This window comes from Urocitellus parryii, chromosome 5, assembly GCF_045843805.1.
Source record: "Urocitellus parryii isolate mUroPar1 chromosome 5, mUroPar1.hap1, whole genome shotgun sequence".
Classification (NCBI taxonomy): Eukaryota; Metazoa; Chordata; class Mammalia; order Rodentia; family Sciuridae; genus Urocitellus; species Urocitellus parryii.
In genome coordinates, this window is record NC_135535.1 from 211,073,241 (window position 1) to 211,095,666 (window position 22,426).

General features: G+C 49.7%; 1 protein-coding gene across 1 annotated transcript; it reads left to right on the forward strand.

Annotated features, from left to right (window-relative positions):
• Positions 1-260: 260 nt before the first annotated feature.
• Utf1 (undifferentiated embryonic cell transcription factor 1) lies at positions 261-1,365 on the forward strand. The gene is made up of 2 exons (XM_026381400.2): positions 261-813; positions 896-1,365. The coding sequence occupies exons 1-2, from the start codon at positions 261-263 to the stop codon at positions 1,363-1,365; spliced, it is 1,023 nt and encodes a 340-aa protein (XP_026237185.1).
• The last annotated feature ends 21,061 nt before the right edge of the window (positions 1,366-22,426 follow it).

The following is a 22,426-nucleotide window of genomic DNA, read 5'->3' on the forward strand; positions in this document are numbered from 1 at the left end:
AGCTCTGCTCTGTGAACTTTTCGGCCTAGGCGCTCATAAGTCAAGTCAAGTAAACCTAGACACACCGATAAGCCAAGCAGAACTCGGCGGGCCTGATGGGCGGGGCAGCCGGGGGCGGGGCGCCCAGCGGTGGGAGGGTCGCGTAGGCCCGGCACCGACGCGGAGGGCGGCGCAGGGTCCTCAGAGCGCGTGTGGGCGGCTCGGGCGCCTCTACGGTAAGGCCCCGACCCCCGAACCGCGAGCCCCGGCCCAGCTCCGGGATGCTGCTCCGTCCCCGGCGGCCGCCACCGCTCGCGCCTCCGGGGCCGCCGTCGCCAGACAGTCCCGACGCCGACCTGCGGCCAGCCGGGGACGGCCCCGGGACCCCACCTGTGGGTCCCACCACGCTAGGCGCGCTGGCGGAGCCCGAGTCGCCCCAGTCGCCCGTGTCCCCGGGATCGGCACAGCGCACGCCCTGGAGCGCCCGGGAGACTGAGCTGCTGCTAGGCACGCTGCTGCAGCCGGCCGTGTGGCGCTCGCTGCTGCTGGACCGCCGCCAGGCGCTGCCCACCTATCGCCGCGTGTCCGCCGCGCTGGCCCGCCAGCAGGTGCGGCGCACTCCAGCGCAGTGCCGCCGCCGATACAAGTTCCTCAAGGACAAGCTCCGCGACGCACAGGGCCAGCCGCCCGGGCCCTTCGACGCACAGATCCGCGAGCTCATGGGGCTGCTGGGCGACAACGGGCGCAGGCGGGTCCGCCGCCGCCCCTCTGGACCCGGACGCCCCCAGCGCGGCCGCCGTCCGGCCGCCGCTGCGCCCGCCCATGACGACCCAGGTATGTGCGGGAGGAATTGCTGGGGGAGGGGGAGGAAGCGACGCGCCGGGGTCCCTGACCCACCACGCGCTCCGCTCCTCAGGCGCCTCGCCGCAGCCGGCCGCCAGGGATCCAGACGTGGACGCCGTCTGCGCGCTCAGGTTCAGCCCATCCGTGCCGAAGTCTGCGAACTCCTGCTGCGCCCCGGGCTCCCCACCGGCCCCCGCCCAGACGGCTCTCCGCACACTCTCCCCCGAACGCGGCCACGCGCCGGGCTCCCCACCGCCGCCCGACCCCGCCCCCGCGGACCCGGACGAGCCGCCTGGCAGCCCCGAGAACCGCGCGCCCCCACAGGCTGCGCCCCCGTCGCTGAACGCCGCGCTGCTGCAGACCTTGACGCACCTGGGCGACATCGTGGCTGTCCTGGGACCGTTGCGCGACCAGCTGCTGACCCTGAACCAGCACGTGGAGCAGCTGCGTGGCTCCTTCGACCAGACGGTGTCCCTGGCCGTGGGTTTCATCTTGGGCAGTGCAGCCGCAGAGCGGGGCGTCCTGAGGGACCCGCGAGAGTGAGGCCCGGCCGGGCCAGCCTCCCTCTTCAGGGCAGAGCCCCCGTCTGCCTAGACCCCTTCCTACAGCCCTTACCCCCACCCAAACCTAGGTGCGTTCAATAAAAAGATTTTTTTTGACCTGATCCTGTGAATGAGTGGTTAGGGGCTGCAAAGGTCAGGGCAAGGTTAAAATGCCTTGGGGTCCAGGGAGGGGCTCCAGCTTGCTCCTGATGTTTTGCTGACACTCTGGGACCTTGAGCACTTGTGGGACCGCGAGCACTTGAGGGACCGCAGTCTCCTCGGGAGGACACCGGGTATCTTGTTACGGGTCCCCGTTACCACCCAGCGCTCTCAAGTCCACACCAGACCTTGCCCACCAGAATCTCTGGTTTCAGGGACCAGCGACGAGAATCGACCCTCTGCGGAAGGGCTGAAAGGCCGGAGGGGGAGGGGTAAGAAGGTGACCGCGCCGGGTCCGCCGAGCGCAGAGTGGGTGGGGCGTCCCCAAGTCCTGCCTTAACCTGGGCTGGTCTGGAGCCTCTGGGCTGCGCTCAGTCGGACGCTCCTCACAAAGACGATCTTAGAGCGCAGCTCCTGTGAAGGCCTTATCTTATCCCTGGGGAGGTGGCTGGGTTGGGGTCTAAATTTTTGGGTAGCAGAGGTTCGAAGCAAAGCTACCCAGAAGTTTTTTCGCAACTGCAATTCCTGAGCCCTTCTTGGACTGGAGAGTCAGGATGGGGGAGGGCCGGTGGCCTGAGGCTAGGATGTAGCCTGAGGCCCTTCACTAGCATGACAATGTGTGCTTAAGCGAGACAATGGCCCCATTTTACAAGTATGGGAGCCCATCCGGGCCACACAGCTGAGGGGTTTGCCCAGTGCGTAGCAGGGCCACAGCCCCTCCCCCACATCCTCTGGGGAGACACCAAATAGGTCCTGGAGCTCTGTGAGAACCAGTCCGGAGCTGACTTGGATGTCACCTCATCTAAGACATGTGTCATGTGCCCCCACTCTGTTTTGAGAGTTGCAAGCCCCCAAAACCTTTTGGATGAGCCAGGCTTGCAAACAACCCGTACAAGTGCATACTCCCTGGGAAGTCAGAGACACCACTGGAGAGACGACAGGCCCCCTGCCTGGGGCCTCCGACTTGGCAGGATCCTGTCTCAAAAGTGAAGACAAGACTGGGATAGAAAATAACTTTGTTTAACAAAACATGGGATACAGCTCTGGTGGAGTGCCCTGGGCTCAATCCCCAGTATCCAAGGGTAGAAAAAGAGAAAGATTTCTGTATTTCCCAGCAAATACACCCACATCCTCAGCCTGTAAGAGACCAGCTTCTCTGAGCTGAGGTCCTTGAGGATCTGGGAGATGCCCCCTGCCTCCCTGCTGCTGGTGAATGGACACTCCTGCACTGGCCCTCTTCTCATCTGGAGAGGAGCGGATTTTGGTTGTGTGCAGAGGGAGCTGAAAGGGCCAAGCCTGTGGCTCCCCTAAGTTCTTTGGCTAGTTTCCTTAGACTTTCAACCTGCCTGTGTTGCCCAAAGCTGCTGCGTCTTCACCCTGCCTACTGGAGAGGACCATCTCAGACTCATCTTGTGCCAGGCATCCTGATCTGCCCTGGTGAGTGGTGGGACAGCCTCAGCCCACAACTGTCTCTCTTTTTTTTTTTTAAAGAGGGATTATTATTATTATTTTTTTTTTTTAGAGAGTGAGAGAGGAGAGAGAGAGAGAATTTTTTTTAATATTTATTTATTTATTTATTTTTAGTTCTCGGCGGACACAACATCTTTGTTTGTATGTGGTGCTGAGGATCGAACCCGGGCCGCACGCATGCCAGGCGAGCACGCTACCGCTTGAGCCACATCCCCAGCCCCCACAACTGTCTCTAACAGGGTCCCCAAGGGCCACTCCTCAGGTTAGTGCCCTTGTGGCTTGCCAGTGCCCCCTTGGCCAGCAGATCCCAACCTGTTGTAATAATATGTGACCTCTGAATCACCTCCTGCCCTTGTCGAGGTGTGGTTCAGCCAGGTACACAGCCACCTCGTGCAGCAGAACCGGATCAGAACATCTTCCTGATCAAATATTCCACACCCACCACATTTCTTCTGTGCTGGCTCTTTTCCTCCAGGCCTACCCATTCTGTGGTGGGCACTGGGAGTCCCTTCCTTCCACCTCGCTGCTGTGAGAAATGAACACGGGTGCACACGTCTCCTAGAGACCCTGATTTTAGTTCTTCCCAGGGTGCTGGGAGGTGGCATCACTGGCTCAGACAGGAATCCTCTGTTTGGGAGGACAGACTCCACGGGAGCTGCCTCTTTTTAGGTTCCTACCAGCTCCAGGGCTCCTGGTTCTCTTCATCCACAGCTCTCTTACTTGCTCGGTGTTTCATTATTATCACCACTACCATTATTCCTCTGCTCCCAGTGGACATGAGGCTTCCCTTTCATCTTATTTATGAATTTTGTGTCACGAAGGAACCAAGTGGCACAGATCTGTGATTTTTGAACTGCACCCACCCCCATGGCACAGTAGTATTCAGGGCTTGGGGTACTGAGGCACCCCCAGCCCCCCATTTTAAAAATTTAATTAGAGCATTATAGGTATACATTGGGTTCATTTTGATGAAACCATACATGCATGGTATTTGATTTCAGTCCCTGATGCCCCCTTCCCTTTCTCCTCCCTCCCCCTAGTCTCCTTCCTCTAGGCTACTGATCTTCCTTTTCCTCATTTGTTCATTTATTTTGATGGGTGCTTTCCACACATATAAAGGTGAAATTCCCCATGGTATATTTCTGTGTGCACATGACATGATTTTGCTAAATGCATCCCGCATTTCCTCCCCTTTCCCATCCCCTCACTGCCCTCCAGTCTTCTACTCCACAGATCTTCCCTGTCTTTGTGATATCCTACCATCCCTCCTTTCTTACCTTTCTTTGTGCTAGCTTCCACATATGAGGAAAACACAGCCTTGACTTTCTGAGTCTGGTTCATTTCACTTAGCATGGTGTTCTCCAGTTCCATCCATTGACTGGCAAATGCCAAAATTCCTCCATTATGGCTGAGTAAAACTCCACTGTGTAAATATTCCACATTGTCTTATTCTATTCAACTATTGACAGGCAACTGGACCAGCTCTACAACTGGGCTATTGTGAATTGTGCCCAGCCCCTTTTTAAAAAATTATTTTAATTTTGCAGGACTGAGATTGAGCCCAGTCTACCTCTGAGCTGCATCCCGTTCATGGCTTTCACAGCTCACGGCATGGAGAGAAAACCTTTCGCGACAGTGGTGCCTACCACCCAGCTGTCAGTCATGTCCTTCATTCATATTCCACCCTGACCTGGTGCTGAGCCCTGTGGATTAGCTTTTCTGCTCAGAATTCCCCCGCTGTGGCAGGTGGAGTGTCTGCTCCCACCCAGGATGACCTCCTCTCCCAGGCTTCCCACCTACCAACCAAGTAAATCTTTTCATTTTCAGGTTAACTGGCAGCCAGACTATCACCTTGTATGGGGACAGGCTCCTCCTGAGAGATTTTCCTGAGAGAGGTTCTGGGGAACCCGTTAAACTCCCTGCTGAGCTCAATAACCCCCTCCAGGTCAGCTGGGGCCTGTGAGGCATCCTCTGTGGCCCGCCCTCGTCCCTGGAACCTTAGCCACAGTGCCTGGCCCCTGTCGGGAGAGGACACTTGGCCCTTGTCACTGTCACCAGCAGCTCCAGGATTGTTAGGCCCTAACGTGCTCTCCAGCCATAGCTTCTGCTCAGAGTGGGAGTGAGCTGGCATCTAGCCCCCGCCGCTCCTGGGGCCCTGGTCTTGGCCTTGATTTCCTACTCAGAATCCCTTAATGCTGCCCTGGGGTGGGGGTGGGGGTGCAAATATTCATGGTTTGTGCCACCTGAGCCCCGGTGAGGTCAGCTCTTCCTAGCAATTCAAAATGCGGGCTGTAAATTGTTAACTGAACTTATCAGTTTAGGATTTATTCTTTACCCCAGAAGAAGCCTATACTCTTTTTCTTTTTCTTTTGAGGCATTGGGGATGGAGCCAGGACCTGTGCATGCTAAACAAGTGCTCTACCATTGAACCATATCCCTTACTTGTTAAGCTTCTAACCAGCAAAACTAGTTAACAGGGCTGGGGTGTAGCTCAGTGGTAGAGCACTTGCATAACATGCATGAGTGCCTGGGTTCCATCCCCAGCATCTCAATAAAACAAGTGAACTTGCTTTAAAACTTCAGGCTCACAGTTGCCTATCTTCCTGATCTTGACATCTGTCCAAGTCATTGTCTGTATAACAGTGTCCACTTTATGCTGTGAATATAACCCTTGCTGCTCTGCCACTGCAACGGATTTTTAAAATGGTCAGGTTTCTTTCTCTTCCTCTCTCCCTGCTCCACCCTAATCTCTTCCCCTCCCCAATCTCCAGGGAAATAGGATTACCCTGAGCACACACCCACCACAAGGTCATCCAGTCTTGGGCTGGTATCAGAAGATCTCAGAAATCACCATCTCCCAAATTAACAAGTCAATTACAACTCCAACAGAGAACTTATGGAATGTAGCCTTTGAGCCACTTCTTTAAAAGCCCCCTGCTCCTGCTGTTGGGCAGAATCACAACCTCTGGGACAGGAGTCCCCTGTGTTTCTCCTTGGCTAGCAAAGCAATAAGACTTTTTCCTTTTTCTCAAAACCATGTCCTTGTTAATGGGTTGGCATCTGGGACAAGGACTGAGTTTTTGGCAACAGTTCCCCCAGGGACATCCTTCCTTCGTACAGCGTCCCATCACCAAACTTGATGCTGTCTGCTCTTTGGACAGCCCCGAGATCTGCAAACTTCCCTAATCTGACTTTTTTTTTTTTTTTTTTGGCACCAGGAATTGAACCCTAGGGTGCTTTACCACTGAGCCACATCCCCAGCCCTATTTTTGTATTTTATTTAGAGACAGGCTCTCACTGAGTTGCTGAGCACCTTGTCTTGCTGAGGCTGGCTTTGAACTCCTGCCTCAGCCTCCAGAGCCACTGGGATTACAAGTGTGCACCATCATGCCCTGCTTAACCTCACTTTTCTCACTCTTAATAATGGTGTCTGTGAAGAACTTATCCTTGAGGTTCTAGAAAACCTGTGCTCACCCTTTCTGTGACTTGGGAGGCTTCCCTGCTCACTCCAGCATTCTGTGGCCATTCAGCCAGTCTGACATCACTGACCACAATGCCCACTGGGGGCTCCCATCTCATCACCAGCTGGTCTTCCCAGGACCCTTTCCACCTGATCTCTAGAGAGGTCCTCGCTCGCTGCTCTTTCAGTTTTTAACAGAAATGGCACCACCGAGGCAGGGCCTCACTTTCCCTCACCTGCCAGGCTCTTGCACTTACTCCAATCCCTCCCAGGCCTCAGAAGCAGCCCTCCTTCCCCCACTGTGGGCAGCTGGAGATTGCCAGGTTGGACCTGTCTGCAGCAGGTCTGCCACATGCTGTTCCTTCTGGTAGATTCTCCACTGGTGCCATGGGGTCTGTCAGTTTCCTGCTTACCTAGAATGAGCCGCTAGCACCTGCTCCTCCCCCAGTTTTCTGAGGCCTCTGTTCTCATCTGTACTAACAGAGGGTCCTGTCCAGAGAGGTTGTAGGGCAGAATCAATCCTCCCACGTTCCCATCCCTATCAGAGGCCTGGTGCACCTAAAGTTGGATTCCTGATTGCAGAGTCACCTCCAATGCCACCCCCACCCCATAACCCATCCAGAATGTGCTCCAGAACTCCAGGGACTCCTGTGCCCTCTCAGTACAGCCCTCCTGGGCATGGCTGCCTGTGCTGGCTCCTGCTGTCACCTCTGCCACCATCCTCAGGTAGAGCCTGGCCCGCTCCTTACAGAGTAGCAGTCTTTCCTACATTCCCCAATGTCTGGATGTGCTGTGGGTTTCCACAGCAGCTAGCCTATCCTTTGCCATCCGCACAGTGCTGAGCAGTACACTCTGGAAACATGGCATGTTCTAGAACTCCACTGGCCAGTAGGACAACAAACAAGTCCAGTGCAACCATGGGACTGAATCCTTTCCTTGATTTTGTTTAATTAAAAACACCACCTAAGCCTAAAGGTGTTCACTTGAAAAAGCCCATTCCTCTCACCACAGGTCCCAGGCTGGGTCTCCTCCACTCCCCAGTCTCGAGCAGAGCATCAGCTCCCAAGCCCACTCTTGCCAGACTCCCTTCAGCACCTGCTCTTGCCACCCCTCTCTGGGGAAGGGCTGGCCACAGGCCCTCATCTCACTGTGGACTGCACCTGTATAAGGCCCACCCAACTGTAAGACAAAATGTCTCATGCTGCCACCCACGAGGCCTGCAAGTGGCACCCTGGATGTCAGGAGCACCACAGGGCCGATTAAAGCCAAGGGAAGGTGACGTGTACTGTGAGGGGAGGGTGCTCCACTCACCCCAGTGCCTGGACTCTGTAGCACTGGCCTTCAGTGGAATGGGGGTGGGCAACATGTCTGGGACTCCCCCAGGCCTGGGAATCCCATGTGTCCTGGGAAGACCCTGTAGACTATCATGGCATCCTCAGTAGGAACCCATCAGGCTTGACTTCTCTGGGTTTTATTCCTCGTCCATGCAGAGAGTGTGGCCAGAGGCGGCCAGCTGACTGCCTACCTGGCTTCTGCCTCCCTCTTGCCTACCACAACTCTCAAGGATCCCAGTGAGCGTCAGATGGAATTCATGACTGCGTCCCACCAGAACCCCTGCTGCAGCCTCTGATGGGCAGTGGGCAGGGTGGAGGCAGAACAGTCCCTGAACCTCCCGGAAGGGTGCAGCAGGCCCCAAGAAATGAGGAGACAAAGGCAGCCCCTCCCCACATGAGCACTAGGGGCTCTGCCCCCACGGAATCCCACCCACAGGAGTCTCTTCCCAGACTGGTCAGTACTAGCAGCCAGAGAGCTCTGACGGCAAGAAGGGAGGGGCTTCGAGGGCAGAGGAGCCGGCAATCGGTGAGCAGATGCAGTCACAGGATTGAAGGAGGCAGAGCCACGAAACTGTCCTTTTCTTTTCTTTTTAATTTTTTTTAAGTTGTCAATGGACCTTTATTTTATTTGCGGTGCTGAGAATTGAACCCAGTGCCTCACACATGCCAGGCAAGCGCTCTACCACTGAGCCACAACCCCAGCCCCCCACCCCCACCCCCGAAACTGTCCTTTTCTCCTAGGAGTTTGCAGGGGAGGACACAGTTCCTTGGACAGGTCTTGGAGGTGCTGACAGGAGATGCTGGTCTGAGAGCGCAAGCTCAGAACGCGGCCTGCACTGTTTCTGGGGAGTCTGGCTTTGGCTCATGGGGAGAACAGGTGCTGCCGGGCCCCCCAAGTCCTGCAGTGGACTTGGGAACATGGGCTAATGCCTTTCGCTGCTGGCTTCTACAGCGCCCAGCCCCGGGCAGGTGGGTGTGCGGGGAGCCATTCCCAGAGGGGTCGGGCTGCCGTCTGGGCCTGGAGACCCGCGCCTAGCCGCGGGTGTTTGGAGCGGAGGTGGGCACGGATCCCAGAACCGGAAAGGTACTCCTAGCAGCCAAGGAAGAAGCTGAGGCGGGGTGTCCGGGACTACAGTCCTGGGCTTCAGCAGCCCCCGGGGTGCAGAGGGGCCTGTTCTCTAGAGCTGTCCCAGCTGGAGTAGCTGACCGCTAGGGGAAGCGAGGGGACCACCCCTGGCGGCCACCAGGAATTGGGGGGCGGGACTTGTGCCCCTGCGGAGTGGAGGCTAGGGTGAGTGCCGGATGAGTGCCGGGTGCAGATGGAGTCGCAGAGCTGGGACTGGGCGGGGGTGGGGGGAGGGGCAGCATGCCGGGCAAAGAGCCCACCCAGAGATTAGAAAAGGAAACGAGTCGCGCGATGGTGCGTGCCTGTAATCCCGGCTACTCCGGAGGCTGAATCTGAGGATTCCAAATTCTAGGTCAGCTTGGGGAATTTAGACCCGGTTTCAAAATAAAGGGCTGGAGATGTAGCCCAGTGGTAAAGAGCCCCTAGGTTCAGTCACCCCCGCAAGAAAGAGAAAAAAAAATACATTTTTTGTTTCAAAGTGAGGGAGTTAGTGATTTACAATTCATAATTAAGGCTCTAGAGCGCAAAACGCAATAATTTCCACAAGTATCACTTAAGGGCCTTTGACCTTTTCCCGGCTGAGCAGCTGGGGGGGGGGCTTACATTTGCCTAGTGAACAACCACCTCCGGGGACAGCCTCGCCCTCGGGGCCTCTTTCCAGGGAACAAGACAGTCCCTCGTGTCGCGGTGGGTAGGAATTCCACACAAGGAGCATCCTCGGAGCAGATACCGGACACGTCTGAGGGACTCTCCGTGCGCCCTCTGCCGAGGACAACCTGCATCCTGGAAGCGTCTCGGGGTCATACAGTAGTGACTCGGATCCCCTTTCCCGGAGAACCGAGAGCTCTAGGAAGTGGCACAGCCTCTAGAGATGAAGCGGGGTGGCTGGCCGTCCTTCTCCCACAGCGAGCGCCCCTCGCCAGCCTCACGCTGCAGGAACGGGAACGCTAAGGTCTGGTCTCTGGTTGAGGAAGGCAGGTCAGCGGTGCTGCAGTCCCAGCGCCGACCCTGGGCCAGCTGCAGGTCAGTGCCCCGCTGGGCTGCGAGTCCAGTGGGCTCCCCCCTCCGGGTGCCCTTCCGCTTCTCCGCAGAGGCCCGGGGGCGGGTCAGAGCGTTAATCCTGGGCCAGGTCAGGTGCGGCTGGCGCCGGCACCCCGGGAGTCAGAGTTTCGGATTGGACCTGGTCTTCGAGGGGCCGAGGTCTCCGCGACTCCGCCCTGCCTTGGTGTGGACTTGTAACCGCCCAGCGCTCACTGGCCTGCGAACTTGGTCCCGCCAGCACTTCCGCCAGCTCGGTAGACCAGCGCCGAGCCCTAGACGCAGACTCACAGTGCAGAGGCTTAGGTTCAGGGTGACAGTACCGAAGGCCAGAGCAGGATAAGCTGGGGCTCGGGCTCCAGCCACAATTTCAGCGACACAGGTTGGTGGTCCCTTTTCTTTTCTGCTTGGAAGATGGGGTACACGGCTGTTCATGACTTGAGCAGGCAGCCAGGCAGAACAGAAGTTGCCCAAAGGGCGACAAAGTGCTTAGAGGAGCCAACGTTAAAGAGTTCCCTGGGGGACTGGGGATGTGGCTCAAGCGGTAGCGCGCGCTTGCCTGGCATGCGTGTGGCCTGGGTTTGATCCTCAACACCACGTACCAACAAAGATGTTGTGTCCGCCGATAACTAAAAAATAAATATTAAAATTCTCTCTCTCTCTCTCTCTCTCTCTCTCTCTCTCTCTCTCTCTCTCTCTCTTTCTCTCTCACTCTCTCTTAAAAAAAAAAAAAAAAAAAAAAGAGTTCCCTAGTCCCCGCGGTGCATCTTGTCCTAGTGTCCTTCCGTTAAATATCTGCCCTGCTGGACAGCCTGGATATGCTCCACAGCCAGTGCACCCATCTTGCCAAACAACTTCCCAGGTGTTCACACCTATCACCTCTAGGCTGGGCACTGGCATGGAGTGGGGAGGGGGCTTGCTCCAGAATTAACCTCAGGAGGCTGCACCACTGGGGTGGGAGGGGACAGTCCTCAGGTTGCAGCAGCCTGGGCCAGGGTTGGGCAGGGGAGATGAAAGCATGTGACTAGGCCCCATGCCACACTTCCACCCCTGCTCCAAGACATCCTGGAGTCTGGGGGGTGTGAACCGCCTCCTTTGTGCTGGGAATTGAAGGCAATTAGGTGCAACTTATTTGTGGATCTGCAGCCCCCTATCCCACCTCCTCTCCCTGAGCTTATAAATTCAACCCCTGCCAGATCAGAGTCATTCCTCCATTTGGCCATCAGGGCTGTACTTCTCTCTCTGGAACCCTGTGGGTGGCTCCTACCCTTTCCCCCAAGGCTGTCCCTGGGTTCTCCTCCTGGCACAGCCTGGCCTCTGTCCCTGGTGTCCCTCCTATGTCCTCATGTAAAGACACTGATGAGATTGGGCTACCGGGCTCCTCAGGAGCTCCTGTGACCTTGACCATCTTCTCTCAGGTCCTGCCTGGGGTTAGGACTTCAGGGAAGGGGTTTTGGGGAGACACAACTTTCCAGACGGGAAGGTCTATAGCCTGCTCATGGCTTATGGCTGCCAGCTTTTATCCCTTAGCCTTTGAGGGAAATGCTCTCTCCGTGGACTGCTCCTGCTCTTCAAGGGACAAGGGACAAGCTGGGGTTGCCTTGCCAAGCCTTGCCTTGCTTTGCCAATCCTTGCCTTGCCTTGCCTTGCCTTGCCAAGCCTTGCCAACCCCTGCCTTGCCTTGCCAAGCCTTGCCTTGCTTTGCCAACCCTTGCCTTGCCAAGCCTTTGGTGCCTGCCCCGCCTGATGGGCATCCTCCTCCAGTCTCCTCTGGACACAAGAGTGTGCAAAGAACAGAGGGTGGGAGGCTTCTGTGGAGTTGGACCCTGGATCAGGGAGAGCCTGGGAGTTGCACTAAGGACAGGCCTGGTCTGTCCTGTCACCACTGGGAGAAATGTGGCAGAGAGTGGTGGCAGAAGGCACTGAACTCACATGAGCACCCCTTGTCTGCACTGCATCAAGGGTCTCTGCTCAGGGAGGTGGCTGTGTGTGCACCGAGCACTCAGGACACAGTGAGGGTACCTTGCCCCCAGGACGGTGTGTCCACCTGCCCGATCCACCCCAAGTGTCCTAATGAGAACAGAGGTGCGGTCCTGTGTGATGGTAACCTGCAGTGAAAGGCGGGCAACAGTAACATATGGTGTAGCAATACGCTGCCGTGGAGTTACCCATGAAGGGACTCTGAGTCCCTTACTCCCCTCCCGCCCTCGGGTAACTGAGACCCCAGCACGCTGACCTGCAGGTGAGGGGACCTCAGTGCCACTGACTGCTTGGTCACCGAGCCACATCTCTCTGGTCCCCATCCTACATGAGGACAGGGAGGCCACAATGGGCCGCTAGTCATGAAGGTGGCAGTCAGTCTGTCTGGCTGGTCTGTGTCAGGGCAGAGCCCCTGCCCTCCAGCCGGCGCCATGGGGTGGTACTTTCAGCCAGGCGGACCTTGCCCTGTCCTTCTCTCCAGGGTTGAGCAGAGAGCCAGACCCCGTGCAGGCCGCCCCTCCGAACCACCCCCCCACCCCCCCACCCCCGTACCCTCACAGCCTTCACCTGGGAGCAGCTCATTGCCCTGGAGCGCACCTTCCAGCACCACCAGTACCTGGGTCCACTGGAGCGGAGGAGGTGGCCTTGGAGGTGCAGCTGTCAGAGGCACAAGTAGGGTGAAGCCTGGGAGGGGTGCTGGGCAGGAGCCTGTTCTCACCCAGCTCTGAGCTTGTTTATCCTACAGATAAAAACGTGGTTTCAGAATCGCTGGATGAAGTACAAACGTCAAACCCAGGACCCTCCGATGAAAGTCCCCTTGTCCGGGCCTCCCCACCAGGTCCTGGGCTGGGCCCTGCAGCTGCAGCACTCACAGACATCTGAGCCCCAAGCTCTGGTGCTGTGCCCTGGCTGCTTCTGGTGTCTCTGCCCCGGGGAACAAGCTCCCCTAACTCCCCTTCATGAATCAAGGGCTTCATGCTGAGGCCTCCCTCTGGCCTACCTTCCAGACCCTGGGAGCTACCTGCACCCCTGGGACCAGCCTCGTCCAGCAGACCTTCCACTCTGCTGACCCAAGGGTGCCTTCAGAGGATGCCGGAGGCTCAGGCCCTCTCCTGCGCCCCCTGGAGGCTGCTTGCCATTGACATCCACCGCACAGTGGCCCGAACCCATAACTGGCCTTGACACTGTCCTGTCCACAGGTGGCACTTCAGCCCTGGCCACCCAAGACCCTGAGACTTTAAAGCTGAAGGAGTTTTGTGTTTTGTGTTTTCTTTTGCGGGTTGGGGGTCTTACTAGGCTGCCCTGTGGTGGCACATATCTAGGGACCCCTGGACTCATGGGATCCTCCCACCTCGGCCTCCCGAGTGCGGGGTCCCGAGATGTGCCACCATGCCCAGCTCTGGAGAAGCTGTAAATCCACCCCTTCACTGAAAATCTCTGCAAGCCTCAGTTCAGGAGCAGCTGATGATCAGAACGAGCTCAGAAGCTAGAAGTGGGCTTGTGATGTGCAGGGCTCTCAGCAGATGAAAGGAATAGTTACTCACTGAAAGGTGTTGGAGAAACTGGTTTTCTGGCTGAAAAAAAGTAGACATTAAAAGGTTTGTATGTGAAAAGGAGCCTTGGAAGGAAAGAAGATGCTGTGTTGCCCTGGGCCTGAACTCCTGCAGAGCTCCTTGGACCTGCAGGGCCCATGCCTAGGAGTGTCACCGTGCCGCCCTGTGCAGAGTAACCTGAGTGAATAAAGCATTGAAAGGGACAGTAGCACATGGACATTCCATTTCTCCCCTCCACTACATCCGTCGCAATTTTGCCTCCTTCCACAGTTGGCATAGTCAGCAATCAAAGAAACAGACACTGTATCTGGGAAAAATGTCTTGTCCTGCCTGTGTGACAACCACATATAGGATTCAGAAACTTAACACAGTTAAGCTGATTATAATACTTACATTGGCAGTTATAGCAATAAACCCCATAGGACATTACACCTTCTGCAAAGACATATATTAAATTGGTAATAACACCACACAGATACACCATCTTATAGCAAACTACACAATCTGCTTCCTAGACAGATACATACAATAACACATGAACTGGAGAGAAAAAAGCTTACACAGACACCTAGAAAGTCAAATTGCAAAAGCACTAAAGCAGAGAGACACAGACACGTCTTTTGTGTGGTATTGTAGAAAAAAGTATATTAAATTGGTCTATAGCATATTGATAAAATGAGGAAATTAAAGAACATCTTTAAAAAATATTAACCAGGAACTTAGTTCTGATCGTCCCTGGAGAGAACTAGAAAGGGCAGTGCACAGGAAACTGCCAGGATTTAACAAGGGAACTGAAGGAATTGATATCCCCTTATCCCACCCAGAGGTAGTTCAGCCAATCATTGCTAGAGCCACTCCACAAGAAATCCCGGGATTGCTAGTTAAAACTATTAAGGACATGGATGAAGACAGAACTAAAGGTGAAACCTTGGTAAGAAAGGCCCTGAAAAGGCAGAAAGTCACCCAGATAATCGTGAAGTTTTACCCGTAACTACACGAAAGGAGCCCAAAACTCCAAGGAAAAGGGTGTCAGAAGATAGTGATGATAAGAGGAAGTGGAAATGAGAACTTTTAGTAGAATAGAGCTGCTGCAGTTCAGGAATGAATTTGTCCAGAAAGGGTGGCAAGATGTAGAATTTTTACTAAGACTATGGGAACATGGAGCCCACGCCATCAGAGTTAGTGGAGATGAAATGCATACAATATCCTCTATAGTAGAAAATGAATCTACGTATGAAGCCTCGGGGCTGAAATTAGTGAGACAGGATCGCAGGAGCACACACTCCTGGAGTAGGTACATCAGCCTGGGTGAGGGCATTTCCCGAGATGGACTACACACCAACAGGCTATTAAATTAACTAGGAAATTAGGAATATGCTTTATGATATGCAATATACACCCATGTAGCACACCATGACAAGCAGAGCTGTTACCACAGATGAAAAGACTAATAATTAGAGGGGTCCACCTCATCTCAGATTACCTTTACATCAGCATCACAAGGCATGCATACACTACAAGACGTGGTGACTTATTTTATTTTTATTTATTTTTTTTAAGAGAGGGAGAGAGACCATTCACAATATCCTCAAAAAAAATAAAATACTTGGGAATCAACCTAACAAAAGAGGTGAAAGATTTATACAATGAAAACTACAGAACCCTAAAAAGAGAAGTAGAAGAAGATCTTAGAAGATGGAAAGATATACCCTGTTCATGGATAGGCAGAACTAACATCATCAAAATGGCAATATTACCAAAAGTCCTCTATAGGTTTAATGCAATGCCAATCAAAATCCCAATGGCATTGCTTGTAGAAATAGATAAAGCAATCATGAAATTCATATGGAGAAATAAAAGACCCAGAATAGCAAAAGCAATTCTGAGCAGGAAGTGTGAATCAGGTGGTATAGCAATACCAGATTTCAAACTATACTACAGAGCAATAGTAGCAAAAACAGCATGGTACTGGTACCAAAACAGGCGGGTGGACCAATGGTACAGAATAGAGGATACAGAGACTAATCCATAAAGTTACAACTATCTTATATTTGATAAAGGGGCTAAAAGCATGCAATGGAGGAAGGATAGCATCTTCAACAAATGGTGCTGGGAAAACTGGAAATCCATATGCAACAAAATGAAACTGAATCCCTTTCTCTCGCCATGCACAAAAGTTAACTCAAAATGGATCAAGGACCTAGATATCAAATCAGAGACTCTGCTTATGATAGAAGAAAAAGTTGGCTACGATCTACATATTGTGGGATCAGGCTCCAAATTCCTTAACAGGACGCCTATAGCACAAGAGTTAACAGCAAGAATCAACAAATGGGACTTACTTAAACTAAAAAGTTTTTTCACAGCAAGAGAAACAATAAGAGAAGTAAATCGGGAGCCTACATCATGGGAAAAAATTTTTACTCCTCACACTTCAGACAGAGCCTTACCAAAAGTCCAGAGTATACAAAGAACTCAAAAAATTAGACAAGAAGACAACAAATACCCCAATCAACAAATGGGCCAAGGACCTGAACAGACACTTCTCAGAGGAGGACATACAATCAATCAACAAATACATGAAAAAATGCTCACCATCTCTAGCAGTCAGAGAAATGCAAATCAAAACTACCCTAAGATACCATCTCACTCCAGTAAGATTGGCAGCCATCAGGAAGTCAAACAATAACAAGTGCTGGAGAGGATGTGGGGAAAAGGGTACTCTTGTACATTGCTGGTGGGACTGCAAATTGGTTCAGCCAATTTGGAAAGCAGTATGGAGATTCCTGGGAAAGCTGGGAATGGAACCACCATTTGACCCAGTTATTGCCCTTCTTGGTCTATTCCCTGAAGACCTTAAGAGAGCGTACTACAGGGATACTGCCACATCCATGTTCATAGCAGCACAATTCACAATAGCTAGACTGTGGAACCAACCCAGATGCCCTTCAATGGATGAATGGATTAAAAAAATGTGGCAGTTATACACCATGGAGTATTATGCAGCTCTAAAAAATGACAAATTCATGGAATTTGCAGGGAAATGGATGGCACTAGAGCAGATTATGCTTAGTGAAGCCAGCCAATCCCTAAAAAACAAATACCAAATGTCTTCTTTGATATAATGAGAGCAACTAAGAATAGAGCAGGGAGAAAGAGCAGGAAGAAAAGATTGATATTAAACAGAGACACGAGATGGGAGGGAAAGAGAGAGAAAAGGGGAATTGCATGGAAATGGAAAGAGACCCTCATTGTTAAAAAAAAAAAAAAAACTACATAAAAGAGGTTGTGAGGGGAATTGGAAGAAAAAACAAGGAGAGAAATGAATTACAGTAGATGGGATAGAGAGAGAAGATGGGAGGGGAGGGGAGGGGGGATAGTAGAGGATAGGAAAGGTAGCAGAATACAACAGTTACTAATAGGGCATTATGTAAAAAGGTGAATGTGTAACTGATGTGATTCTGCAATCTGTATTTGGGGTAAAAATGGGAGTTCATAACTCACTTGAAACTAATGTCTGAAATATGATATGTCAAGAGCCGTGTAAGGTTTTGAACAACCAATAAAAAAAAATAAAAATAAAAAAATAAATAAAATTAAAAAAAAAAGAGAGGGAGAGAGAGAGAATTTTAATATTTATTATTTTTTTAGTTATCGGCAGACACAACATCTTTGTTGGTATGTGGTGCTGAGGATCGAACCCCGGCTGTACGCATGCCAGGCGAGCGCACTAGCGCTTGAGCCACATCCCCAGCCCCTTATTTTAAAGAAGCCAAAGAGCTGGATGGTGCTACAGCTTTTTTTTTCCCAGCTCAAACCAGTTAAGTTTTCCAGCTCAGTCCTCACAAAACCAGATTAGGTTCCCTTCTTATAACAACAGACAGCAAAGCAGCCTCCCAGACAAGATCCCGTCAGGGAGGAGCTTCACACCCCGGAGGCCCAGGGGCAGTACATCATTCCGAGGAGGAGCTCAGGTTCCAATCAGGAGGCAGATTTCATTCCAACAGATGATCCACACCAACAACAAAGGACACAAAACAACAACTTCCCCAAACAACAGCAATTTCAGGCACACAAACACACCAATTTACAACAGGAACATGACATTCAACAGACCAGGAAACCCAGGAGTCAGACAGCATTTTCAATATTAGAACAGCCTGGGATAATAGAATATGTATACCTTTAATAAGCAGGAAATATAGAAACATAAATTCCTAATAGATACAGGAAGCCCAGTAACTATTTGGGGAGTAACATATAATATTATGCAAGGTGATCATAAGATAGCAGGAATAGGGAACAGAAATTAATGCAAAATGGAAAAAATGTAACTATCCTTTTATGGGCCAGAGAAATCATTAAAACCAAGATACTTTTAGCTGAAATACCTTTTAAGGTCCTAGGAATGGACCTTATACCTAAAATTTTTCCATTATGGATAACTTACAAAAAGTTTAAAAATAATATGACTAAGTCTCAGACACACCTAGCTTTTTTACTAATGGACCCCATAGTCCTACCTAAAATTAAACATGGCTTCACAAAGCAATACCCAATAAAAGGAGGACACACCGAAATAACTAATAGAATTGAAGAATTGTTGAGGGAAGACATCAAAGAAAGAACTTTCTCATTTGACTATAATAGCCCAATTTGGCCTGTGATAAAACCTAATGGTAAATGGAGATTTACAGTATTATAGAGCAGTCAAAGCACTGACCCCACAGGTGTCAGGAGACTTGCCAGATATTACCACAATATTACAACAAATGCACTCCAACAATTTTAAATTTTTTGTAACTATAGATTTGTCAGATATGTTATTTGCTATCCTCATAGCAGAAGAATCCAGAGACATAACCACATTTATGTGGAATTCTGTGCAGTGTCGCTTCAAAAGATTACCACAAGGCTATAAAAATAGCCCACTAATAGCGCATATTGCTCTATCAGAATCCCTTAAGGATCTTAAAATTAAAGATGCCTCAATATACACATATGTAGATGGTACACTAGTATCAGGAGATGACAAACAGCGTCTGCATGGAGTGTCAGAGAGAGTGACCAACACCCGACAGCAAAAGGTGGACAGTCCACAGAGGGCAAGTACAGGGACCAGACCAGGCAGTGGAGTTTCCAGGAGTTTTGATCACAGCAGAAGGAAGGCAAGTCCCAGATCAAATTACAGCTAGAATATTGGGACTACACCTCCTACCAATACTAAAGAAGCACAACAACTGATAGGAATATCAGGGTATTGGCGCAACCATATACCAAATTTAAATCTTATTTTACAACCAATATATGCAATAACAAGGAAATCACAGGACTTTATCTGGGAATCACATCACCAAAAAGCTTCAGATATATTAAAACAGTATATAACAGGATTTAGAAAATTGCATAACCTCCAAGGAACTATGATTGTGGACATCAGTTTCACACAGGACTATGGTATATAGGGATTTTATAATAACAAAACTAAGCCCCAACCAATAGGAATCTTTTGTAAAAGATTCCCATATGCATCCAATATTCATTATTTGAAAAATTGGCATGGGTTGCCTTTGAGGCACTTAAACAAGCTAAAACCATGACCAATGATCACATTATATTAAGAACTCCTATTTTGCTTAAAGACTGGTGTAAACTCACTCCTAAAGAGACACAAAATATTGGATGGGAAAAGAAAGTCCTGATATGGCAATGGTACCTACAGCAATTTCTACAAGAGGAGGATCAAAAAGTAGGCACATATAAAATCACAGAAGTAGCAAAGCTACCATTTGTACCAGTGCCTGGTATCCCAATACAACCCACACTGAAAAACATAGGCGCATGGGGACCTGAATACGATGGAAATATACAAAATGCATGGTTTACAGATGGATCACACGCACAGTAGTGAAAGGAGTTACTGAGTGGAAAGCAGCAGCATATAACCCTAAGACAGGCAAGATCTTGACAGAGCAAGGAGAATACAAATCAGCACAACATGCAGAACTTATAGCATTTGCATTAGTCGTTAGAGAGGCCTTGTTAACAAAATGTAAAGAAATGTGTATTTATACAGATCCATGGTGTGTTGCAAATGGCAGAGCGCTCTGGTCAGGGAAACGGGCTTCTTCAGACTTCATGCCAATGGGAAACCTTTTGGTCAAGAGGTACATGGAAAGAACTCTATGAAGCCAGTACAAAACTTAACATAAAAGTTACGCATGTAGATGCACTACAAACAGGGACACAGGCACCAGTACACTTAACAACACAGTAGATAAATTATCAAAAATAGCCACAATCAAGCTACAAAGGAATTGGGAATTGCAACCCACCAAAGATCTTTTTAAACTTAAATTTAAAGGAACAAGGAAAAACATCAAACCTGATAACATAATAATAAACATTACCGAACATGATATTATAAAGTTACATGAGCAATTAGGTCACATAGGAGTACTTAGATGTGGCATGGAATGCCATCAGCACTGCTTTCCGTAGGTGCACCACATGCCCAAAGATGAAATTGAGATTTAATCTACATAAAATTCCCCAACCAAATTTAGAATATAAAATCTTTAACTACAGAATACAAACTGACTTCACAGGACCTCTTAAGGATTTCCACAATAAGTATGTTGCCACATTGGTGGACACATGTTCAGGTATTGGGATGACACTTGCAGCTAACAAACTAGCACAACACCTCACTGTAGTATGTATCCTAGGTTGGATAGCAGCTTATGGCAAACCCACTGTCATAGAATCTGATCAGGGCACCCATTTCACAGGAAAATTGGTCAAACATCTAATAACAACTCTTGATATGCAATGGAATTTTCATCTGGCAAACAATCCAAAGCAGCAGGGAATCTAGAAAGATGGAATGGATTACGTAAAAATGAACTGCTTTCTCACAAAGGTGAACCCTTACGGAAAGCCCTACAAGAGGCTATAATGAATTTAAACAATAGACCTAGGAGAAACAGACTTTCCCCAGCTGAGGAAGTTATAGCTAGACAAGATATTCCCCTCACTTTCAATACACAAGATAACCCCATATTATTACCATATAAAATAATCAGGAGAGATAGGAAAGAAGCTAGCACTACACCAGGAGAAATCATAGCACGAGGCACAGAAAATACTGTGTGGCCAACATCAGGGAAAGGAGAGTTAAAACTCACCAAAATAAAAGACATATACTAATAACCTCCTTCCACTCTGTCCAGGTAACACCTGGACAGGCGGACAGATGTGACGCTCAGACAGTGACAATGTATGTACTGATGCATCAGATATTGCTTCTATCAATAACGTCTTTGACAGCACAGACATCACAGCCTGACCCTCCATTGCCAATCAGAGTGTTGATATCGACGACACATGGCTTATAGAAAACAGATACATTGAGGCTGACAGATTAGTAGACAGGGAAAGACACAGTCTGACACTCATAACTAAAGCCTTTTTCTCAAAACATGCTCATTGTAGAACAGATATATATCAATAACTTAGTTGTGATGAATACTATAAGGCCACCAAAGCATTACCACCACTGGCCACAAGATCTAACTGACTTAGATAATACTAATATTTGGGACAAAACCCTTTAAGATGTGCATACATTGAATATTATAGAAACCTGACTTCCCTGGAGGCCATCGACCCCTTCTACTTCACAGGATTCAGACCTAATGGAACACAGGCAACATACATATATGAATACACAAGAACCTATATTTCCATGCAAAAGGGCTACAGAATTTAAATTCCTATCACTCTTCTTTTCACCTATGTTCCCACAAACCTCATGCCTAGAGATCACTAATGAGCAATGCATCTTAACAGACACATACCTCAATGGGGACAATCCCCAAGAACCTCCTATACACACCAATTACATAATCAACCATATTATCCCGAGGCAAAATTCCATCATTACAATCAATCAGCATCTATGTTCACATGTCCTGAGGATGTATGGAACTTCATTACAGGGAATTGTAATGAAGACACCATAGTATGGTGTGTAATAGATTTCCCTGATCTCCCATACTGTGGTAAATTTGACTTAGTACACGGGACATCAGATTTTAAGATAGATAATGACTCATTTCCAACAGCTGAGACATGGTTAGACATATTAGCATTAGATACACAAACATATAAATTTCCTATGATTATGGCAGATCCCCTACCTTAGCCTTACAAACTGGTGAAACAAAGTTGGCCACCTCCAAAACAGGAATGCCTACATTGGGAGTACCTTTGCTTAAAAACAATTTTCATGGATGGGTACACTGCACAGTTTCTACTCTCAGACACACCTGATGTACAGCCTTACACAAGAGAAACCTCACAAGCATTCTTAGAATATTCTTGCTTTAACTACCATCATAAGAATTTAACTATGTATCGGAACATAAAAACAAACAACTTTGGAGATGTATTTCAAGCTTTAGACACCAAATATAATTTCTTAAGAAAAATAGCACAAGATACCACCTTTACACATTTCAATAATTCCACACATTATGCTAATAAATCATATCTTTGCAAAGATAAGAAGGAAAACTATACATTAGAATCAGCATGTATAAAATTCAACTTAATGGACTCTACAACAGGAGAACACTTATCATGTTTCATGGAATTGGACACACACATGGACACACAATGGTAGATATTGGGACTCACCTAAGCCACATTCCATGCTTCTAGAAAAGAGTCTAGTAGCATTCTTTGACTATACAGCACTTTCTAATGTGTCATTCATAACACCATATAGCCCTCCACAAAACAGAAACCCAGACATATAGCAAAATGTTGGTCATATCTCTACAAGAACTAATGAAAGTAAAAAGACTTATGAATACATCCCATAGTATAGATGTCAATAAATGCACATCTAGATCATCTGTATTCTTTATGACCAGATA

Coding starts and splice junctions, on each gene's coding strand:
- Utf1 (XM_026381400.2), top strand. CDS start 261: ATGCTGCTCCGTCCCCGGCGGCCGCCACCGCTCGCGCCTCCGGGGCCG. Junction 814..895: donor GCCCGCCCATGACGACCCAG/GTATGTGCGGGA, acceptor TCCGCTCCTCAG/GCGCCTCGCCGCAGCCGGCC.